Below are 19,766 nucleotides of genomic sequence, written 5' to 3' on the forward strand. Positions count from 1 at the left end.
TAAGCGTGTTAAAAAAAACAATTTAGTGATCAAGGTTTGCCCTAAAATTATAACTAATGCTCAATTTCTATTTTAAGTACACAAGTGCACGTCATGGCATAACTTATGAAATATGTATTTGTGGTTAACTTAAAGAAATTTCCTTGAAAATTAGTCAAGATCAAGTGCAATGTATTGTTCAGCACGGCACTGACATATCGTAAATCTGAGTAAATATTGAATAATAACTAAATCACTCGCGACGAACATTTTTAAAACTAATTCTTTGCATGTTATTTCCATTCATGTGAAATCAGCTGCTCATAATTAGTATAATTACATAAAGCAACAAGCATGTATTATATTTTGATAATTTGAATATAATTTGAATTTTTTCTCACGTTTACGACCGTCAAATATTGACACTAATGAAGGAAATTACAATTTTCCAGTAATTAATGTTATTCTTGCGACATCATCGCTAAATTGGAACGAATTTCTACATTATTACATTATTTATTCTGGAACAATGTTTTGATGATTCAATTTGGGATTTTCTAAGGTTCTCAAGATGATCTTGAAATCAAGTTGACTTTGATGTACTCTATGTAAAATTAAAGCTCTAGATTCTAGAAGACTCTAGACAGCTTATTCAATCATGAGGACACAAATGACAAAAGCGTTGGAGGATCGAACCCGGGTCTTTATGGTCGATAAGCCGACTTTCTAACCACTAAGTCACTGCTTCTTTTTCGCTATCTACCCTATTTGATCCCAAATGTGATCCATATAGAAGCGACTTCCATTTGATGTTAATAAGAGGCTTTGCAGAGTCTGAATAGTTTCATGACGGAGTTATCTTTATTTGTGTCGTTCAGGAATGAGCCATTAAGAAAACATCTTAGAATTGATTCTTATTTAAATTCTCGGAACTTAAAATTGCACATGTCAGATTTACCTATCTCCTCTAATCATCATTTACTACTCTGAACGCATTAATCCTGTGCTGTGTAAGCAGAGTGGTATCTGAGACATTGAGTCATGTGTAGGCGAATCTGCCAGTTTAAGAGTAAGCCTTTGTGACCAATTGGCTAGACAACAGACTGGAAATATAAATCTTTCTTTTGTAGTTCAATTCCCATCCGAGACAATCCTTCAATCATTCTGTAGAGTGCTGTTGATATGACAAAGAATACTCATAAGTCATGACAATATAAGCTTCTAATTGAATAACTCACTTGCTTATAGTTTTTGACTAATTATTATAAAAGCATATGATGTCCTTGAAGAATCAAATTGCATCAGATTAGTTTTAAAGATGTTTATATCAAGGTTTCTTAATTTGCTTCTTAGCTATCAATACAAGTTTTTTGGATTTTCCAGCCAAACTAAGCATAATGACAAGCTGGTTCTATTGCAATAAGTTTGTGCCTGGTTTTGTTTGAGTTTGATTTAAGGTTAAATCCAAAATGTTTTTGATTCGATTGCAAGAAACAGATCAATGCACACGATCTTAAGGTGAGTTAAGAACTAGAACTTCAAGACTATCCACACTAATTAGCAACTTTGAAAGAACAAACTGGAACATTAGCATTGCATTCACCTGATTTGAAGTGTTGCTCTTCAATATTCATAATTAAAATGCATTCCCAGAACTTAAGTAGCTCGCCAAATCGATAAATAAAGTTACAATTAAAGCAACAGTAAGAATAATGCAATTGGAAGCATAAAAAAGAATTAAAATAAAACGTAAACAAGATTCTCAATTTACTGTAAGTCATAACACAACAAAAGTGTAAGTACATAATGTTGATGACCCATTACACATTACACATTTAACTTCTTTACTTTATATTATTTTTTATAGCTCAAACATATTCACGTTTAGGAATTGTTAAGTCAGTCTTGTTTTAGCGCTTGTCGAGTAAAGATGCGTGAAGTATTTGTAGAAAAAACATACGAGGATCAGTCCGTTCTCGTGAGCGGTGCAACTGGATTTATAGGAAAAGTTCTTGTGGAAAAGTTATTGCGTGACTGTAAAAAGCTTAAAAATATTTACATATTATTGAGATCCAAGAAGGGCGATGGATTGGCTAAAAGATTTGAGAATTTTAAAAATTCCATAGTTTTTAATAATGTGCGCAAAATGGATGCAAGCATCTTTGATAAATTAATTCCCGTCGAAGGTGACTTGATGGAACCAAAAATGGGAATTTCGGAAAGTGATGAAGAACATTTGGCAAAGAATTTGAATATTATTATTCATTGTGCAGCTAGTGTGAGATTTGATGAGCCAATAAGAGTTGCACTACAATTAAATACAATCAGCACTAAGAACATGCTACAATTGGCAGAAAAATGTGATAATCTTAAAGCATTCGTTCATGTCTCGACTGCATACTCAAATACGAATCAGAAAGTGATTTTTGAAAAGATTTACGATCCATTTATTGACTATAAGCTGTTCCTTGACTTGTTTGAGAAAAATGACAATGATGAACTTGAGGCTTTGTGTGAAAAGGCACTGGAAATTTTTCCAAATACTTATGTCCTTACTAAACATTTGTCTGAGAAATTAGTGTCAGATTTTGAGCATCTTCCTATAACAATTGTTCGTCCGTCCATCGTTACTCCATCAAATATGGAACCTGAAATGGGATGGGTAAGTAGATAAATTGTGTTATTTTTAAGGGATCGTTTATTGCTTGTGTCCAACTTTTGAATGGTCTGTCCTGTTTTGTTTCTGTAATGTCTACTCTCTCTCCTGTATTGATCCGTAAGGGAATGTTCGGAAATTAAGTGATACTTAAGACGGAAGTGAGTGTTCGATTTGGTTACGGACTACAAATTTTGATTGATAATTTTGCTACAAATCGTTACTGCGGAAGTCTAAAAGTGTTATTATTATCAATATGCAATTTCCGAACATTGCCTAGCATGCAAGTTTAGTACAGTTATAAAAATGGGAGAGGAATCAAAAACTAGAGCTGGAAGTCTCGAATCTTATATACAGTCGACTCAAATTCTTCACACAAAATTCGAATCGACTTGACTTCCTCATACAAAACCCAATTTAACTTCGATTTCTGCCAAAAACCCAATTTTTTGATAAACCTTACATGAGAACGTAACCAACTTAGTGCTTAGTTGAGAAAATATCAGCAAATTTGTAATACCGATCGGATTATTTTTGCCACTTTTTCGTCACTACCTATTTCTTCATTCAAAGTTTATGGATTTTCCTACACGCACGATTACTCTTCGTTAACTCAGCATGCATTCTTATTTTTATATGATTACTTGAATTGGATTAAACTCGTATTTACATTACGTACTCGTATTTATAGCAAATTGGCATGAACTTTAAAATGCAGAATTTAAGAGGAATTGACTGGAGATATGCATTTTATTTTAGGTATACAGAAATTGAAGTTGGGCTGATTTGAAGGCTTTCTATATTTTTTCTGAGCAGATTTGTCTTTGAGCTCTGGATGCAATCAAATTGGCCGTGAGCTTCATGCTTAGTGCCATATCTAAGAACTCAATAGCAGTAAATTCTTATTAGACTTCAAGTAGCTAGTCCGCTAGAAAATCGATATGATGCCATATGAACGACCCAATATATATATATATATATATATATGTGGTCATGCGAAAAAGTGACCGTTAAATTTTTGAAAATTACCAACACTATTATGTGTTAACAGTAATAGTGTTAGTTTTGTTTGTCTGTATGACCACTGATCTAGCACCATGACTGACCGATTTTGATTCATTTTCACGACAAAATATGCGGATTGCTTGATTGGCTAGTTCTCTCAAAAATAGAATTGTTATTCATGAAATACGGAAATAAAATACGACGTCTAAAAAATCGGAAGAAGCTTCAATAAATCAAAACAAGAACGAAATCCAGTAAAGATTTAATCTATTTGTATGATTTAATTAAAAAGCAAACAAGCATCATATTAAACCTTGTTGAATCATTATTGACATTTGATGATATTACCCCATAAAAAATATTCATTACCAAAATGCTAATTAAGTTTTATTTGTTTTACACACAGGTTGATAGTTTAAATGGTCCAATGGGTAAGTCGTGTACACTTGATTTTGCATCATCATAAAAATAATGATATATGACTGGATTTCTAAGTAAATAGTCAAGCTCAATAGTAATTAGTGATTTTATCAATATTCATACAGGTGTTCTACTAGGAGCTAGTTCAGGTATTTTGCGTACGGTACATGGTAATGGAGATTTGACATGCGATCTTATACCATGTGACTTTGTTGCGAATTGTGTGATTACTGCTGGTGCGTCAATTGCGTCAAGTCCAACAAAATCACTTGAAATTTATAATTGTACATCAAGTCAGCAATTCCATTTAACATGGAATGAGTTTTTGGACATTGGTAAATATTGAATTACAACAATTATTCCCTATTATGTACATGCTCCTCATTATTTGACAGGTCGCAATACTTACAAGCAATATCCATCGACAAAAGTATTTTGGTATCCAGGAGGAAGAATGTGCGCAAATTATTACTTTTATTTTCTATACTTTACATTATTCCAATTCATACCAGCTTGTTTAATTGATATTTGTGCTGTGCTAGCTGGAAAGAAGCGATGGGCAATTAAACTTCAACGGAGAATTTTCGATTCCATGAAAGTATTTGCTTACTTCCTGAACAATTCATGGAATTGGGATGCAAAGAATTGTCAATTATTAGTTCAGAGATTGAATGTGGAGGAAAGGTATAGCTAATTATTGTGACGTCATTTGTTATTTTCTTAATTATTCCTAACTACACACTTCCTTGCATAACATCTCATTAACCTTTAAAACTTTAGAAATTTCCACTGTAAATACTAATTACTGATCTTTGAATTTCAGAGAAAAGTTCAATTTTGACGTATCCAAATTGGACTTTGATAAGTACGTAGAACATTGGGTCATTGGCTCAAGGCGGTTTGTGATGAAACTTGATGACAGCACCATCCCCGAAGCAAAGCGTAAATTTGTTTTCCTTTTCTGGCTGGATGTTACTGTTAAATCTATATTTGCTATGGGATTCGGATATCTTCTGTTGAGAATGTATGCTGGAATATCCAACAAATCAGTGATTAAAATTTCTTAGATTTCAATTTTTTTTTGTGAAAGTTTTGTGAATTTTTTTAGATTGAAAAAGTTTTATTTTGTATATAAATTTTCTACAGTTTAAGAATAAAATGGTTAAATAAATCTTATTTGTGAGATAAGGAAATACCATAGTTTGCCATACCCAAATAGCGCAAATCGGTTAATCGACCAAAAATCCGATCACAACCCGGTCTGACCCTGACTTGTTGAAAAAGTTGGTTTAAATCCGACATCATCCCAGAGTCAAGCCGAGCTGGTTCTAGATTTTGGACCCTATACCGACTTGCTACTCATGATAATTCTTTGAAAATTTTCAGGCCTTTCAGACAAGTTGAATAAGAACACAGAATAACACAGAAAGTTGAACAAGGGATTGAGAAGAGGAAAAACTGGCTACGCTCCTTATTTACTATCCAATATATACTAGAAGTTCTTTAGTATTGATCAAAGTAAACCTTAGAATATAACAAACATTCCCGTATGAAGCACAAACACAACCATTCAAAACTTATTCCTTAAAAGCATTTTTGACAGTAGAATAAAACTGGTTCAATGAATTTTGGGAAACAAATAGTGGAAGTACTCGATTCATAAACCAATACAAAAGGATACCGTAGAAAACCAATTTACAGAATCTGTCCACTAACCACATGATTTGCATCATGCGTCGAGCTGCCGGAATCATATCATCTGACTGCTTTAATAAGTATCTTCGACCTCCGAGAACGCAATCCTCAAAATATTTGTAAATATCGATTCCTTTGGCATCTACTTTATACTTTTTCAGCTCGATTTCATTCATTCGACTTCTCATGACGATTGCATGCTTGTTATCGAAATCCCATTGATTATTAGCATAGTATTGAAGGACTTCCATTCCTTTTGCAATTCTTTCATGGACTCGCCATAAGCTGTAAGCAATTAAGACATTAAAATGAGATTTGACTAAAAAATTTTAATTAATTTTGTGAATCTCTAATTTTAGTCACTGAATATGATACTTACATTGGCTTATACCCAAGACAGAATAGTAGAGTATCTATGAGCAATGCTGGGATCCAGTGGAATAGAACAGCTTTTATTTTATGGACCCAACGATGTTTGGACATGTTTCCTGTAAAAATTAGAGCAATTATAGATGTTTATTATTCGGTGAAAGTGGAACGTACCTCCTGGATACCACAATATTCCATTAATCTAAATTGTCATGCAAATAAAGTCAAAAAGATTATATTTAGCAGATTTCGAAGTCTACTTGAATTTTACATGGAGTCGAGTCGACTTTTTCATACAAAATTCGAGACTACTTCGACATCTGATATTAAGTCATCAAGAATAACATTAGTTACTTACAGGATATTTATCGTTTATAGCTTTCTGTCCCATTGCCAAGACCTCTTCCCATGTAACCTTGATATCTTGTGAGCTCGTAAAGTTGACAATATAATGATCCCGGTCACTGCAACAGGTAATGAATAGGATTAAACAAAATTTTCAATAATAGGAATTATCACTTCTTACTTGAATGTGATGTAGTTCCACGTGCATACCATCAATCCATTAATTGCAACGTCAACAGGAAGGAAATCACCTTTAATAATTTTACAGCATTAATTGATAAGAATATTTTGATTATTTTAAGCAGAGCTCAAAGCCGACTAGGGTTTTGTAAGGGAAAGTCGATTTGGGTCGAGTCCCCTAATATGCAACGAGACCGCTTTTGGTACGACAGTTGTGCCAAGAAAGCATGCTCTGTGGATGTTAGGAGTCAACATCGAGCTCAGATTTTAAGCATTACCATAACTTTTCTGATCACAATAAATTGTTCGAATGACACCTTTTCCAGCTCCGATCATCAATCCAGCACTAAAATATAATTTTCATTAGAATTCTACTTTACCGACTTATTGTAAAATTTTAATGCCGCTCAAACTTACGGTCCATTTAAGTTGTCTGACCAACCCCTTATTGGATCTACAAGAAATGATAGAGTTTAGCAAGGAACTCGTCAAAATAAATTTAACATCTCCAGATATTTACCTGCCAAAGTAGGAATAACAATAGATGGTCGCAATATCATAGCCGGTAACTTATCATTTTGACATGCTTCATTGACTAAAGCTTCCGCGAGTGCTTTTGTAAAAGCGTACGAGTTCGGCAAATTTCCTAATATTTTTGAAGCCATAGATTCCACTTCATTTTCGGTTAAAAGCTCAACTGAGTTGATGATTCTGTGTGGGTCTGCTGGTGGATCATATGGCTATAAAAAGATAAAATTGTGACTTGATATTACTTTATAAAAATTATTTACCTTTTCCAAAAGGAAGCTTATATGCAAGTGACAATATGATGTGGACATATATCCAAACATATCAAGCTGCTTGCATTCCTTTGCCAAAGTAATCATCTCACGTGTGCCTCTTGTATTCAGTTCTACTGCTTTCTTAAGTTTCTCATCAAATCGAATTGTAGCCGCAAAATGATAAATTAAGGTGACATTCTCAGTTATAAGTTGACGATCTTGTTCCGATATTCCTAAGCCTACGACAGCACAATCGCCATTTATTATGGTAATTTTACTCAATAATTCATCCATAGTTTTTAGCTTTTTTATCGTCGAGAACAGCTATGAGAAAATAGATTATTGTTGAAAATGTGTAGGGAATTGAATATTTTTAGAGCTTACTGGATTAGCAAACATGTCAACTAAACGGTCTTTAGGATTTTTTCCCTTTTTGGGGCGCATTAAGAGGTACAACATTCCAACCTCAGTTGTTCTCAGCATTTTCTCGACGAACACTTTTCCCATAAAGCCGGTGCCTATAAAAATTAGGTTTTATTGTGGGAGTTATGTCTTGTTTTGTGCTCCAGAAAGCATACTTAATCTGTAATAAATTCATACTTATGCCAAGTCTCTAAAGTATTCCTTAAGTCTCTCCGTACCTCCTGTCAAAAATATATGACGATCTTTAAAAATTGGTGCAATGCGATCTTCCTCCATTATGATGCTCTTATAAGTTGATTATGATTTATCTATAAATAATGACATTTTATACACAAAAAGCAAATAAATAATAGCTTGTCAGGCATGAAAAAACTTTTATGTCCCATTACTGTTGTTAAAACAAAAAAAAAGTTCATTCATAAATTATTTTGATTGTTTTCGTTCAATGTTTTGTTTCATTTCCACTGTTTCAATGTTTTATGTAATGCAATGTTTAATGTTTTATGAATCAATGTTTTACTATCTATCAAAATATAAATGCATTCACGTGAGGTTCATTCATAAAAAATTTAAAAGGCATGAAAAATAAACATCACGAATTCGCTTAAAATACATTTAGGAATAAGCACTTGCAATACATCTTCTTTGTGGAACTAATTAGAATGACTTAAACAATTTAATTATTAATAATCAGCTTATTATCCGAAGGTTAAAGGTGAATAATATTTATTTAGTGATGAGCAGGTTTTTTTAATGTCTACCTAATTAAAAATATTCGCGAATTTTTAATTGTATTATAAATGCGTTGATATGATCTAAGGTCAGTAATGCCGGTAAAGAACAGTGTGCTCGCTAGAGCAGTGATGGGCAGCCTGTGAGCCGAGGCACTCAAGTGTGCCTCCATAAATTCTTGAAAGTGCTATGAACTGTGTGTTCAATGCGATTTCGGTTAAGGCTAATCACCTAGATATAAAAGGTTGCCCACTACTGCGCTAGAGCATCGGCACGTATCCGTATTAACGGTAAGACGCGATGTTGTCTTGATATCACCGTTACAGCTGATTTAGATCCATTTTTACAGCGTAAAATGCAGTTTGCCGCAATGTGCTGCTAGGAATGTACTTTAAACTTCGTGAGATACTGATGCAATCAGCATGGATTCCGGGAATAGTTTTCATGAAATGCAGCTAAGTTTCGTCATTTAAACAGCTAATTTCGTATTAGCGTATGTATTGCAAGTTGCAACGAAATAACTACTTTTGAACTAGAATTCAAAAAAAAAAAAAAAAAAAAATAAGCTACGGAATCAATTACGCGTAAAAAGCATGCATGCTACGGTAGTCACTTATTTATGCACTTTTTTTAATGATCATTATAGAAATGCTATGGATTTCGAAATAGATCTTAGGAAGAATTTATGCGCAACATGAGAAATTTAGCACATGAATACCATGCTTGGTCATTGCATCGAGTACGCAAGAGAAAGAGAATTAAGTCGAATGTCTGGTAAGAGAAAAATTATGTAAGAAGTGCATTTTACAACAGGCTGTAAAACAGGTTTAAGCCTAAAATATTCATTGCATCAATGAACGTATTCTTTGGGAATTTTTATCACTTTTGCATATAAAGTAAATGCACAAGTACATCCAATGACTCCTTTCACTTTTTTCAAAAAAATTAATTGATTTGAACTTTAAAATTTCTGCAGTTAAAACAACTTTTATGTGACATAAATGCACAACTTAATCTATCATTCTCGTACTGTAAATAAACAGGAATCCTTCTTTCTTCACTTTATATCTCGTATTACCGTTTTGAATCTAGTTGAAGTTTTCTTCTTTGAGAAGCGTCCGAATGCAACAAAATCAACAACTGAACTGAGTGCAGTTTACTCCGTAAGCCTAGCAATTTTTTAAAGGAAAGGGAAAAAATTGCATTATTCTCAGCAATTCGCTATTCTCTCGTTCGGTAAATACGCTGTTTCGCTTCAATAATCTTCATCATATGTTATGATCGTACTTAACTTTTTCAACCATATGTACATAAAACATTATGCTATGCAGTTAAGCAAATAAACATTTAAGAAACATGACTTCTGTCAGTTAAAATACTTAAAATTGCTAAATTTTCGTAACTATGTCTTGTATTTTGAAATAGCTTGGTCACTGCGGTGGCATAGAAGTTTCGAGATTCTCGATCCAGCGATCTTTGGTCCATCATTCAGCTTTGAATTGGTTACAATTGCACAAATAATCTGTAGTTCTAGAACCGTCTACATTTAAGTGCATCTGTGTGGCAAGTCCTCACACTTTAATCCAGTGGTGTCCAACCTTTTATTTTTCGCGGCGCACTTAGTTGATCAGCTTTGATCGAAATCGCAAATGACATACGGTTCAGGCATTTCCAAGCAAAAAATTTGTAGCACACTAATGTGTTGCGGCACACAGGTTGCCCACCACTGCTTTATACTGTTTTAAGCCACGACACGCTTTTGCACATCTATAAATTTCCTCGTTCTTAGGACACTTAAATTTTTAATTCATTATTGTCAGATATTATATACCAAATTTATTTAATCCCTTTAGCATTTAAATTAACAAATCTTATAAAATTAACATAAATGTCTTATATAACAAGAATTGAAGATATTTAATAACTACTTCCAGTTTAAAAAGTTTAATTTAAATAAAGAAAGTATTTAAGTGACAAAAAATTTAAATAAGAATTGCAAAAATACAAAATAGGAGCTTTAAAATTGTAAACGGAATGTTGGCACCACCAATCAAAGCTAAAATTAATGTATATAGCCAATAAAATAAACTTCCATAGACCACTAATTTGGTGACTTTATCGACTATGTTCATTCTGGAATTAAGGAACAGGATGTTATTGCTATAAATCCTTGTAATTTCATTTTAACTTACATTTTTAATAACCGAAATGCTGCAGGAATCATACTGTCGGGAGTTTTATCGACATATCGACGAAGTCCGAGAGCACTTTCCGAAAATACTTGACGAATGCTGATTCCTCGTGCATTAACCTTGTATTTTTCTTCTTCATATGGAGTAAGTCTACTCTTGAATAAGCATTGAATACTGGCATCAAAATCCCATTGATTGTTAGCATAATATTCCAGGACTTCAACAGCTTTATCAACTCTTAATGCAGCTTTCTTCATGCTGTAAAAATATTAATATTAAAATCATTTAAAATTAATTAGAGTAGTTCCTTACAATGGCTGATAACCCAACATTTGAAGCAAAAAGTCAACAACATAAGCAGGAATCCAATGGAATAAGAAAGCTCTAATATTGTGTAGCCAACGATATTGTGTCATTGTGATGCTTGGATACCATAAAATTTGGTTAAATGGATAGTCATTTTGAATTGTTTCCTTTCCCAAAATAGCCATGTCCTCCCAAGTCAGACGAATTTCATTGGAACTCGTAAAATGAATTATAAAGTGATCTTCATTCCTGAAATATAAAGCAAGCATGTTAAGTTAATATTATTGATGTTAATGTGTTTTCCATACTTGTAAGTGTAGAAGTTCCAAACAGATATGAACAATGCATTAATTGCAATATCAACGGGCACAAAATCGCCATAACTTTTTTGGTCGCAATACATGCTTCTTGCAACACCTTTTCCAACAGCAAGCATCAATCCAACTAAAAGAAAAATGCATTATGAATATCAAACAGCTTAAATATTGATCCCGAGCGACACAATGCAGAGTCACGTGTCGTTAGGGCAATTTCACGTCTTATCGTAAATACGGAGACGTAGCATTGCCCATGCTAGCACGGTGTGCAGCTCGGGGATACTTACTAGGTCCATTAAAGTTATCAACATATCCAGGAATAGGATCACGCCATGTAGCAAGAATAATTGAAGGTCTGAATATTAATACTGGTAGTTTATGCTTATTTCGTGCTTCAACGACAAGTGCTTCGGCTAACGACTTCGTAAAAGCTGTAAAGATTATTTTAATTATACATAAATGTCATATACATTACGGACAGCACGTCCGTTCAGTAATAAGAAAAATGTATATCACTTACCATAAGTATTTGGTAAATTCAGCTTTTCCAAAATTCCTTTAGATTGATTCTCAATCTCTTCATCCGGCATGCTTTCAATCATTGCAATGATTTCATTTGGATCTGCAGGTGGATCATATGGCTGAAAAATACAATAATTAGTTCCTTGCATCATAAAACATTTTAATGATCTAACCTGTTCAAGTAGAAATTGTACATGCAAATGACAATAAGCTGTTGACATATGTCCATAAAGCTCAAGTTTTTTACATTCTAATGCAAGCTTAAGCATTTCTCTTGAGCCTCTTGTATTCATCAAAACAGCTTTTTTCATTGCTTCATCAAATCGAATCGTGGCAGCAAAGTGGAAAATTTGGGTGATATTCTCAATGATGAACTGTCGATCTTCTTCCGACATTCCAATGTTTAATTCTTCACAATTTCCACAGATTACATGTGTTTTAGATAAAATTGTTTCTATGCTCATCTTCTCCTTTAGTCGTTCGAAAAGCTAGCAATTATAAAGTCATTAAGGACGGTTCATTCAAAAATATTTAATCAATGCTTACAAGGTCATCAAATATCTCAATGACTCGTTGTCGAGGAGTCTTTCCACGTTTAGGTCGTACCAAAAGATAAATTTTTCCAACTTCTGTGTCTCGCAATAAACGCTCGATGAAAATTTTACCCATAAAGCCGGTGCCTGAATAAATCAATAAAAGGTTAATTAAATACGTGATGTACGACTTTATAGATAATTTTTTACACAATCCAAACTCTTTTTGCTTGCATGATTAATGCATTAGCAGGAGAGTTTACCGTAATCTCGGAATCAAGATTAAGACTATTAAAAAATGCTTTGAAGCTTCAGTCTCGAGCAATGCTTTTTACTTACCTCCTGTGAGAAAGATTATTTTATTTTCAAAGGCTTTTGCCAAACGGTCTTCTTCTGCTGCCATGATCGAGTTTTTACTAAAAGAATTATGTTCACATTTTAGATGATTTTAATTAAATTTTCACATTTTTCTAAGATTTTTCGTAGTGTTGGGTCTAGAACCACAGGTCAGCATTTATTGTGTTTTAGATGCGTAAACCTACAGTTTTCGATTTTAAACATAATTATTTTCAGGTCTACAGACCTGCAGTTTCGGACGAACCCAATTTTTATTGGCAATTTTACATGTGCTACGTTTTAATCAGTATGGATTTTCGATGTCTCTCCTTCGATATATTCTGGAGATCGATGTCGAATAGTGTTTAAAAAATTACAATTTCAATCGTAGGAGTGAAATTCGAATAATCATTATTGCATTGAAAAAATCCAAGTTTTTTAATGAAAATTCAAATTTCATTTCAATTAAAATCCCATTTTTTGGATCGAAATTCGAATAATGATTATTCAATAATTTCAATCCTAAAAATTGGATCAAAATTAAATGATTCGATCCAAAGATTTTAATTAAAATGATTTGTATGAAAATTTTCTTTGTGTTTTGTAATTATGAATGGAATGCATTTTTCAAGGAACTGAATGCAATTTTGAATGAATTACTGCATATTTGAGTTCAAACTGGTCATATGGTCCTTAATAGGCATAAAGGAAGTAGTGGAACTGCTTAGTTCCGCAGATCTGACCCCCTCTCTAAAATGTCATGAAACGTCCAGAAAGGAAATAAAAAATTTTTTTTGGCAGTTCCAGTCAGTTGGACATAACCGATGGACATGGTAAAATATTTTTAAAATTATTATAGAGGACCGTGAATGCTTAAGACACAATGTAATATCAATAATACTTACTTACTCACTTCCTTTACTGGGGCGCACGGAAGCTCATTGCCGCGTTTAAAGAACATCTATAGACAGCTCTATCTTTCTATAAATCTGTCCATTGACTATTTTGCAACGTTTAGTGCCTTAAGGTTGTTTAACAAGGGTGGGCTTACCAGGCCTCATGCTCAATTGGAGCGAATTGGCATAGCCAGGAATGCAACACGGAGAGTGGAAGTAGGTACTTGGGAAGTAAAGGCTGAAGGACGTTGGACAACTGTATTGTGCGTCACTACCATTTGCAAACCCTCATAAAAGCTTAAGATATTACTAATACCAGCACGATACACGTCGAATAGGAGAGACTCCTGTTTCAAGATGGAACCGAATGGAATGAGACCATAACAGAATTATAAGAATTGATAAACGAATATTATGTTTAATTCGATTATCAGTTTTCCCTAATTTTTGTTGGTTATACTGGTTATGTCCAACTGACTGGAACTGCCAAAAAAAAATTTTTATTTCCTTTCTGGACGTTTCATGACATTTTAGAGAGGGGGTCAGATCTGCGGAACTAAGCAGTTCCACTACTTCCTTTATGCCTATTAAGGACCATATGACCAGTTTGAACTCAAATATGCAGTAATTCATTCAAAATTGCATTCAGTTCCTTGAAAAATGCATTCCATTCATAATTACAAAACACAAAGAAAATTTTCATACAAATCATTTTAATTAAAATCTTTGGATCGAATCATTTAATTTTGATCCAATTTTAGATTGAAATTATTGAATAATCATTATTCGAATTTCGATCCAAAAATGGGATTTTAATTGAAATGAAATTTGAATTTTCATTAAAAAACTTGGATTTTTTCAATGCAATAATGATTATTCGAATTTCACTCCTACGATTGAAATTGTAATTTTTTAAACACTAATGTCGAATTCATTAAAATTACTAATTAACTGATAAGTACCAAAAACCAAAGAGAGTCTCTTCAGTGCAGAGTAAGCTGATATAATGCTTTCTAGAGCACTTAACTGGTATATTTAAATAGAACAAGCTCTAGAAAGCCAAGTTGATTGTTTGGGAAGCTTTATGCATAAAAGCATAATATTGTAAAAATTTGACACCTAAATATTTCAATGTAATATTCAAAATTGAAAATATGTAAAAAAAAAACTTGAATTTTTGTAAATTCTACTTTGAAATTTATAATGAAGACAATCCAATAATAAGTTGTGTAGGTCACGGATTTATATTTTTAGTATATGCTATATTTATATTGTTGTTCCAACACGTGAATTTATTTACAAAGAAGATTCATCTCAATAAAATGATATCACAAACAAGTTCCAAAAAAAATGTCGTAACAAACAAGTTTGAGGAATGAAATAGTCATTGATAGAAAGAAGAGGAAAGAAATCATCAAAAACTTTGTCACACATTTTGTATTTTCACTTTTCACCAAAAAAAAGTCGTTGAGCATTTCTCTTTTTCGTCAATTTTATTCACATTATAACTGCTTTAGCGGACTTTTTGGATGCAACAAATTTTTAATTCCAGTTTCTATTGGAATTTTAAACTTTATTTTATGCAAATCATTAAGATCACGATACTTTCTTGTTTGTTGATATTTTGTTAACCAGAACGACTTTTCAATAATATTTGTTTATTTTGCTATATAAGATTATAACATTTTTGGAACTATGCATCTAATCTGATAGCAATTTGGAACGAGTTTTACAAGTTTAACCTTAACTAGATTGCAATGGCCAAATTTTGAAAATTTTCTTTCTAAATTATCCAGAATATTTTGTGACTAGTCAAAGTAACTTTGTATAAGATGATAATTTTCCCAATTGGCATGGAACATAACTGCTACGCATGAATAAGTATTCAATTAGCGTATTCGCGAAGAGCATACTCAGAGTCGTATTTGATTATAAAAAGGAAAGCTTTATTTTTAAGTGCAGGATCAAATCCGAAATATATAAATTCTTTAAATATGCCGATATTAAAAGAAGAGTTAATGTGAACAGGCTTGACGAGCTGGACATATCATTAGACGAGCTGTTGTCGCTCCATTAAGTAGGGCACACAAAGTACTGATTTTGTGGGTGACAAAATATCAAGTGGGCGTTCAAAAATCTCATGGAAGGTAGCTATCGATTGAAAGAGTATTGAACTTGAAATCAGATATGCCAAGCTGTAACCAGCGATAGCCTTAGCTTTAGACGACATTTTTGAATAGTCTTTGAATACAATTGTTCTGTACGGTCATCGAAGTAAGAAAGATTATAACTTAATCTTCAAAGTCCAAGAGGTATCAATGTAAATTTGAGTTTTAAATCTCATTAATATTATAAATATTCAAATGTTCAAACTATGTTGCATTCCAAATTTATCAAAATATTTGATGTATGGAAGGTGAGGCAAATATCCAAAGTATAAACTTTCTGTTTTTTCTCCAAAAATGTACAGTAAATTTCACATGTCTTAAATGAATAATGATTTATTATCATCTTTACTTTAGCATTGACAACTCTCGATACGTATAGAAATTTTATATCACACACATTTCTTCTTCAGTTTAGTCATGAGAGGCACATAAATCATATAACATTGAAAATATTCTGAGTCTATATTCTTGATTTTAATTTTTCTTATTTTTGTGGCAAAATATAAAGATTAAAGTTGAAAAGCACTCCGAAATGCCAATTTTAATGATGCATTGAAAACAAAAATCTAGATCCAATGATGCATTTCATTTCAAGGATCTAAATGCTGTCTAATGCATGAATTGTTCTTTAACTTAAGCACATTATATCACCAAATTTAAAGGTTACATAATTAAAATTGATGTAAAATATATCCAACCTTTGAATTTTTCCACGTGTAAACGAAATGAAAATCAAATTAAGACTGAAGACGATCAGCTACGAAGTCTTTAGAAATTTGCATACAGTAAAGATATTTTCTACGTTAGACACAAGATGGAAACAAGTTATTTTTTGGGTATTTTATAGTCTTCACAAAATTTATGCGACCTGATATTGATGACGTTTATTTGGTTTCATGCCTTATGTTTTGTTACTTCTCATAATCTCTCATTTATTGTCTGCCTATTTTTTTAGCCCTTCATGGTCAATTTTGTTAGACTTAACAGTTGTTTATACTAGTAAACTTAATATATTCATATTATAGATATATGACAATGTTGCATAAACTCATCATGCAAGCATCAAATTCCCTTAATGCAAATGTCATGTAAAATGTTGTTTTAATTATCCTGTTATTTTGTGATGGAAAATAGCGTGAAAATTGAAAACATAGATTTTATTTATATTTCAAACTTCACATAATGCACAATAAACTAAAGCGATTCCGTGAATTTGTTGAAGAAATATTTGACAGCTCTTCTGTCCATGGATTTCCATATGTTATTCGAAGAGATTTTCATCTTCTGGAGAAGTATGTATATAAGTGTATATAAAAGATTTTAAATGTTTAATCCATAAAATTTTATCACCTTTCAGATTGTTCTGGCTAACGATTTTAGCTGTTAGTTTTTACTGTGCACAGGAAGCTTTTTCTGGACAACTCAAAAGGTAAATTCCCTCTATAACATTTTACAGATCTTAATCGAACAATTTTGAAGAGAAATCATTCACAAGTGACGTTCAAGCTCAAGCACAAGAATACAGTGCATAATTTTCTCTCAGTGATTGATGCGTAGTATCTGAATATCACAACTCGATTAATCGATCCAAAAATAACTTGGTGTTAGAGTCATGACGACTTGGATCTTGATTTTAGATCCATTAACCGACTTGTGCTATTCAATTCAGTTAATTGAAAACTCCAGAATCTTAGTTTAGGTATTAATGTAAGCTCTCGTTCTAATTATCACTCAATCATAACACATCCACATCAGTTCTATTAAAGACCTAAAAAGTGAATTTTTACCCTCATTTGTGAACGATCCTCAAGTCAATAACACTAACCGGAATGATTTTTCAAGATCAACACGTGTCCCTGCACGTGTAAAAAATGCTGAATAAATTAATTTTTATTTTCAAAACAGATATGAAGACAATCCAACAGTTTTATCAGTTGATATTGTTTCATATGGAGAATTTGATCGACCATCATTTACTATTTGTACAAGTAACTACAATACAACGACAATAATAAAAACAATTGTTAAAAAGTAAGTTACATGATCTACTGTCTTTAAGCTTATATATTAATCGCAACAAATGACTTAAATAGGTTTTTTGGACTTGAGCCAGGAGATGAGAGGTACAACGAGTCAGTTAAATTTATCGAGCAGATAAAAGGAACCATGTACAATACATTGAACCTTTTAGAACCATTTGAGGACATTCCTGGCATAAATGATCTAAATCTTATGGACATGTCATATGATTTATTTAAAGATTATCCCACGGCTGGGGTTCAGTTTACAAAAGTAATGACAGAGGTTTGTAAATAAAAATTGAATAAAAAGTTACACAAAATTGCAATAAATCTTATAATATTAATACAGAGAGGCATGTGTCAAAGCTCGACAACACATTACAAGCTGCAACTTCCATTGAAAAGGTAAGAACATAATTTGTATCGAGAAAAATACTAAATTTGATCTGGTAAACATTGATATTTTTTTAAAGTACGTCACCATTTGTACAAGTGAATGCTTCTATAGACAGAGGAGATAAATGCACATCACTTGAAGTTTGTAGAATATCCGTCACTCCTAATAATTTAGATGTTGAGGCTATAAACAGAATTGTAAGACAAAGTAGTAATGGAAATTTCCACAATATTGGATATTAATCTATAAATTTGTTACTAGTACATCAATAGTTTTGATGAAGTCATGTGTGGCGATGACTTGGATTATGTCGAATTAGCCGGATCATCAATTCAAGAACGACATGTTAAGATTGACGACATAATTGCTGATCCAAATATAAGAGACTTTAAACCAAAAAGTAGAAAGTGCAAATTCATGGATGAAAAGCAGAATGATGGATATTATGATGTAATAACAAATTTTCATTGAAAATTGCCTTTATCTTTAACACAATAATAAAATTTACAGCTTTACACACCCAACTTCTGTAAGATGAGTTGTCGAATACGACGAGCACTACGATACTGTAAATGTGTACCGTACTTTTATCCCGTGAGAGGTGTTAAATTTTGTAACGTGTCTGGATTGGTATGTTTAAGCAAAACAGAATGGTATGATGCAAGTAAATGTGAATGCATGAAACTATGCGAAACAACAATTTTGACAAAATTATCATCCAAGGATGTAAGCTACACTATAATTAATTTAAATTATTATTCAAAAATAATATTAATTTTCACAGCAAAATTTGCAATTTGACCGTATGCTGACAATCGATCTGATTTTCCCAAAGACACGAATAAAGCGAAGTGTTTTGTTTGACTTTGATGACTTACTAGGTAAAATGAGCTATTGTAAATGTCAATGCATTATTATTAATATTCTTTTTACAATAGTTGGATTAGGTGGGAGTTTAGCATTATTTCTAGGACTAAGCTTCCTATGTAGCATAGAGTTAGTATATCATGTCATTGAATATTGCCTAGAAATGATAATTAATTGCGTAAAGCCATGAGTCAAAAGATCGAATTGCGGCACCAGAAAAAATTGCTAACATGCTCTAGCGTATTAAAATACCCACATCATCTATGGATCCAATTTAATTTATTAAACTTCATGTTTGCCTCATAATTATTTATTAAAAATAATCGTATGCTATATAATAGCAAGCTACACTTGCTGACGTTGGTGATTTTTCATTGTTATATGTTTCGTTACATCGTCATCAACATGATGTCTCCCCATCTATTTTTCTCATCTTTAATGTTACGAATTCAACACGCTTCTCCCAAAAAATAAATCGTTACTGCTCATCATCACCATCAACATGGTTAAACAGGAATGAAATCAATGCCTACGCTACTATTTGTGTAATTTTACGATAAACATATGTGAACCTAAATTTTATTCTAAATTATTATCATGCTAATTTCATGTATTAATCATAATT

The 19,766-nt window shown here is 32.4% G+C and overlaps 5 protein-coding genes across 7 annotated transcripts in view; 2 read left to right on the plus strand and 3 right to left on the minus strand.

Moving 5' to 3' along the window:
• The window catches only part of LOC139092576 (adult cuticle protein 1-like), a 58,804-nt gene that overhangs the window by 37,379 nt on the left and 1,659 nt on the right, over window positions 1-19,766 (minus strand). The gene's annotated exons all lie outside the window — the stretch shown is intronic.
• On the plus strand, window positions 1,400-5,188 carry LOC139092916 (fatty acyl-CoA reductase 1-like). Of its 2 annotated transcripts, XM_070643495.1 has the most exons (6): window positions 1,400-1,774; window positions 1,847-2,641; window positions 4,047-4,071; window positions 4,186-4,395; window positions 4,456-4,744; window positions 4,884-5,188. In XM_070643495.1, the coding sequence occupies exons 2-6, from the start codon at window positions 1,910-1,912 to the stop codon at window positions 5,125-5,127; spliced, it is 1,500 nt and encodes a 499-aa protein (XP_070499596.1). In that variant the 5' UTR covers window positions 1,400-1,774; window positions 1,847-1,909; the 3' UTR covers window positions 5,128-5,188. The 2 variants fall into 2 exon arrangements, with proteins under 2 accessions (XP_070499596.1, XP_070499602.1); XM_070643501.1 differs by having other exon boundaries at window positions 1,400-2,641.
• On the minus strand, window positions 5,638-8,130 carry LOC139091865 (putative fatty acyl-CoA reductase CG5065). Its single transcript, XM_070642106.1, has 11 exons — window positions 8,073-8,130; window positions 7,816-7,949; window positions 7,441-7,755; window positions 7,170-7,389; window positions 7,067-7,103; window positions 6,928-6,995; window positions 6,651-6,720; window positions 6,483-6,588; window positions 6,299-6,326; window positions 6,135-6,243; window positions 5,638-6,040 (listed from the first exon to the last, which is right to left on the minus strand). Exons 1-11 carry the CDS (start codon window positions 8,128-8,130, stop codon window positions 5,638-5,640), a joined length of 1,548 nt encoding a protein of 515 aa, XP_070498207.1.
• Window positions 10,416-16,599, minus strand: LOC139092623 (fatty acyl-CoA reductase wat-like). 2 transcript variants are annotated; one of them, XM_070643102.1, is made up of 10 exons: window positions 13,698-13,768; window positions 12,796-12,872; window positions 12,470-12,603; window positions 12,097-12,411; window positions 11,922-12,042; window positions 11,689-11,832; window positions 11,393-11,528; window positions 11,091-11,333; window positions 10,779-11,036; window positions 10,416-10,719 (listed from the first exon to the last, which is right to left on the minus strand). In XM_070643102.1, exons 1-10 carry the CDS (start codon window positions 13,751-13,753, stop codon window positions 10,569-10,571), a joined length of 1,635 nt encoding a protein of 544 aa, XP_070499203.1. In that variant the 5' UTR covers window positions 13,754-13,768; the 3' UTR covers window positions 10,416-10,568. The 2 variants fall into 2 exon arrangements, with proteins under 2 accessions (XP_070499203.1, XP_070499211.1); XM_070643110.1 differs by lacking the exon at window positions 13,698-13,768 and adding an exon at window positions 16,555-16,599 and having other exon boundaries at window positions 10,417-10,719.
• Window positions 17,686-19,701, plus strand: ppk25 (pickpocket 25). The gene is made up of 8 exons (XM_070642118.1): window positions 17,686-17,720; window positions 17,762-17,887; window positions 17,950-18,160; window positions 18,227-18,282; window positions 18,351-18,471; window positions 18,536-18,724; window positions 18,785-19,000; window positions 19,483-19,701. Exons 1-8 carry the CDS (start codon window positions 17,686-17,688, stop codon window positions 19,699-19,701), a joined length of 1,173 nt encoding a protein of 390 aa, XP_070498219.1.

The sequence above is a fragment of the Chironomus tepperi genome, unplaced genomic scaffold, assembly GCF_022539635.2.
Source record: "Chironomus tepperi strain 1889 unplaced genomic scaffold, CSIRO-AGI_Ctep_v1 contig_16, whole genome shotgun sequence".
Lineage (NCBI taxonomy): Eukaryota > Metazoa > Arthropoda > Insecta > Diptera > Chironomidae > Chironomus > Chironomus tepperi.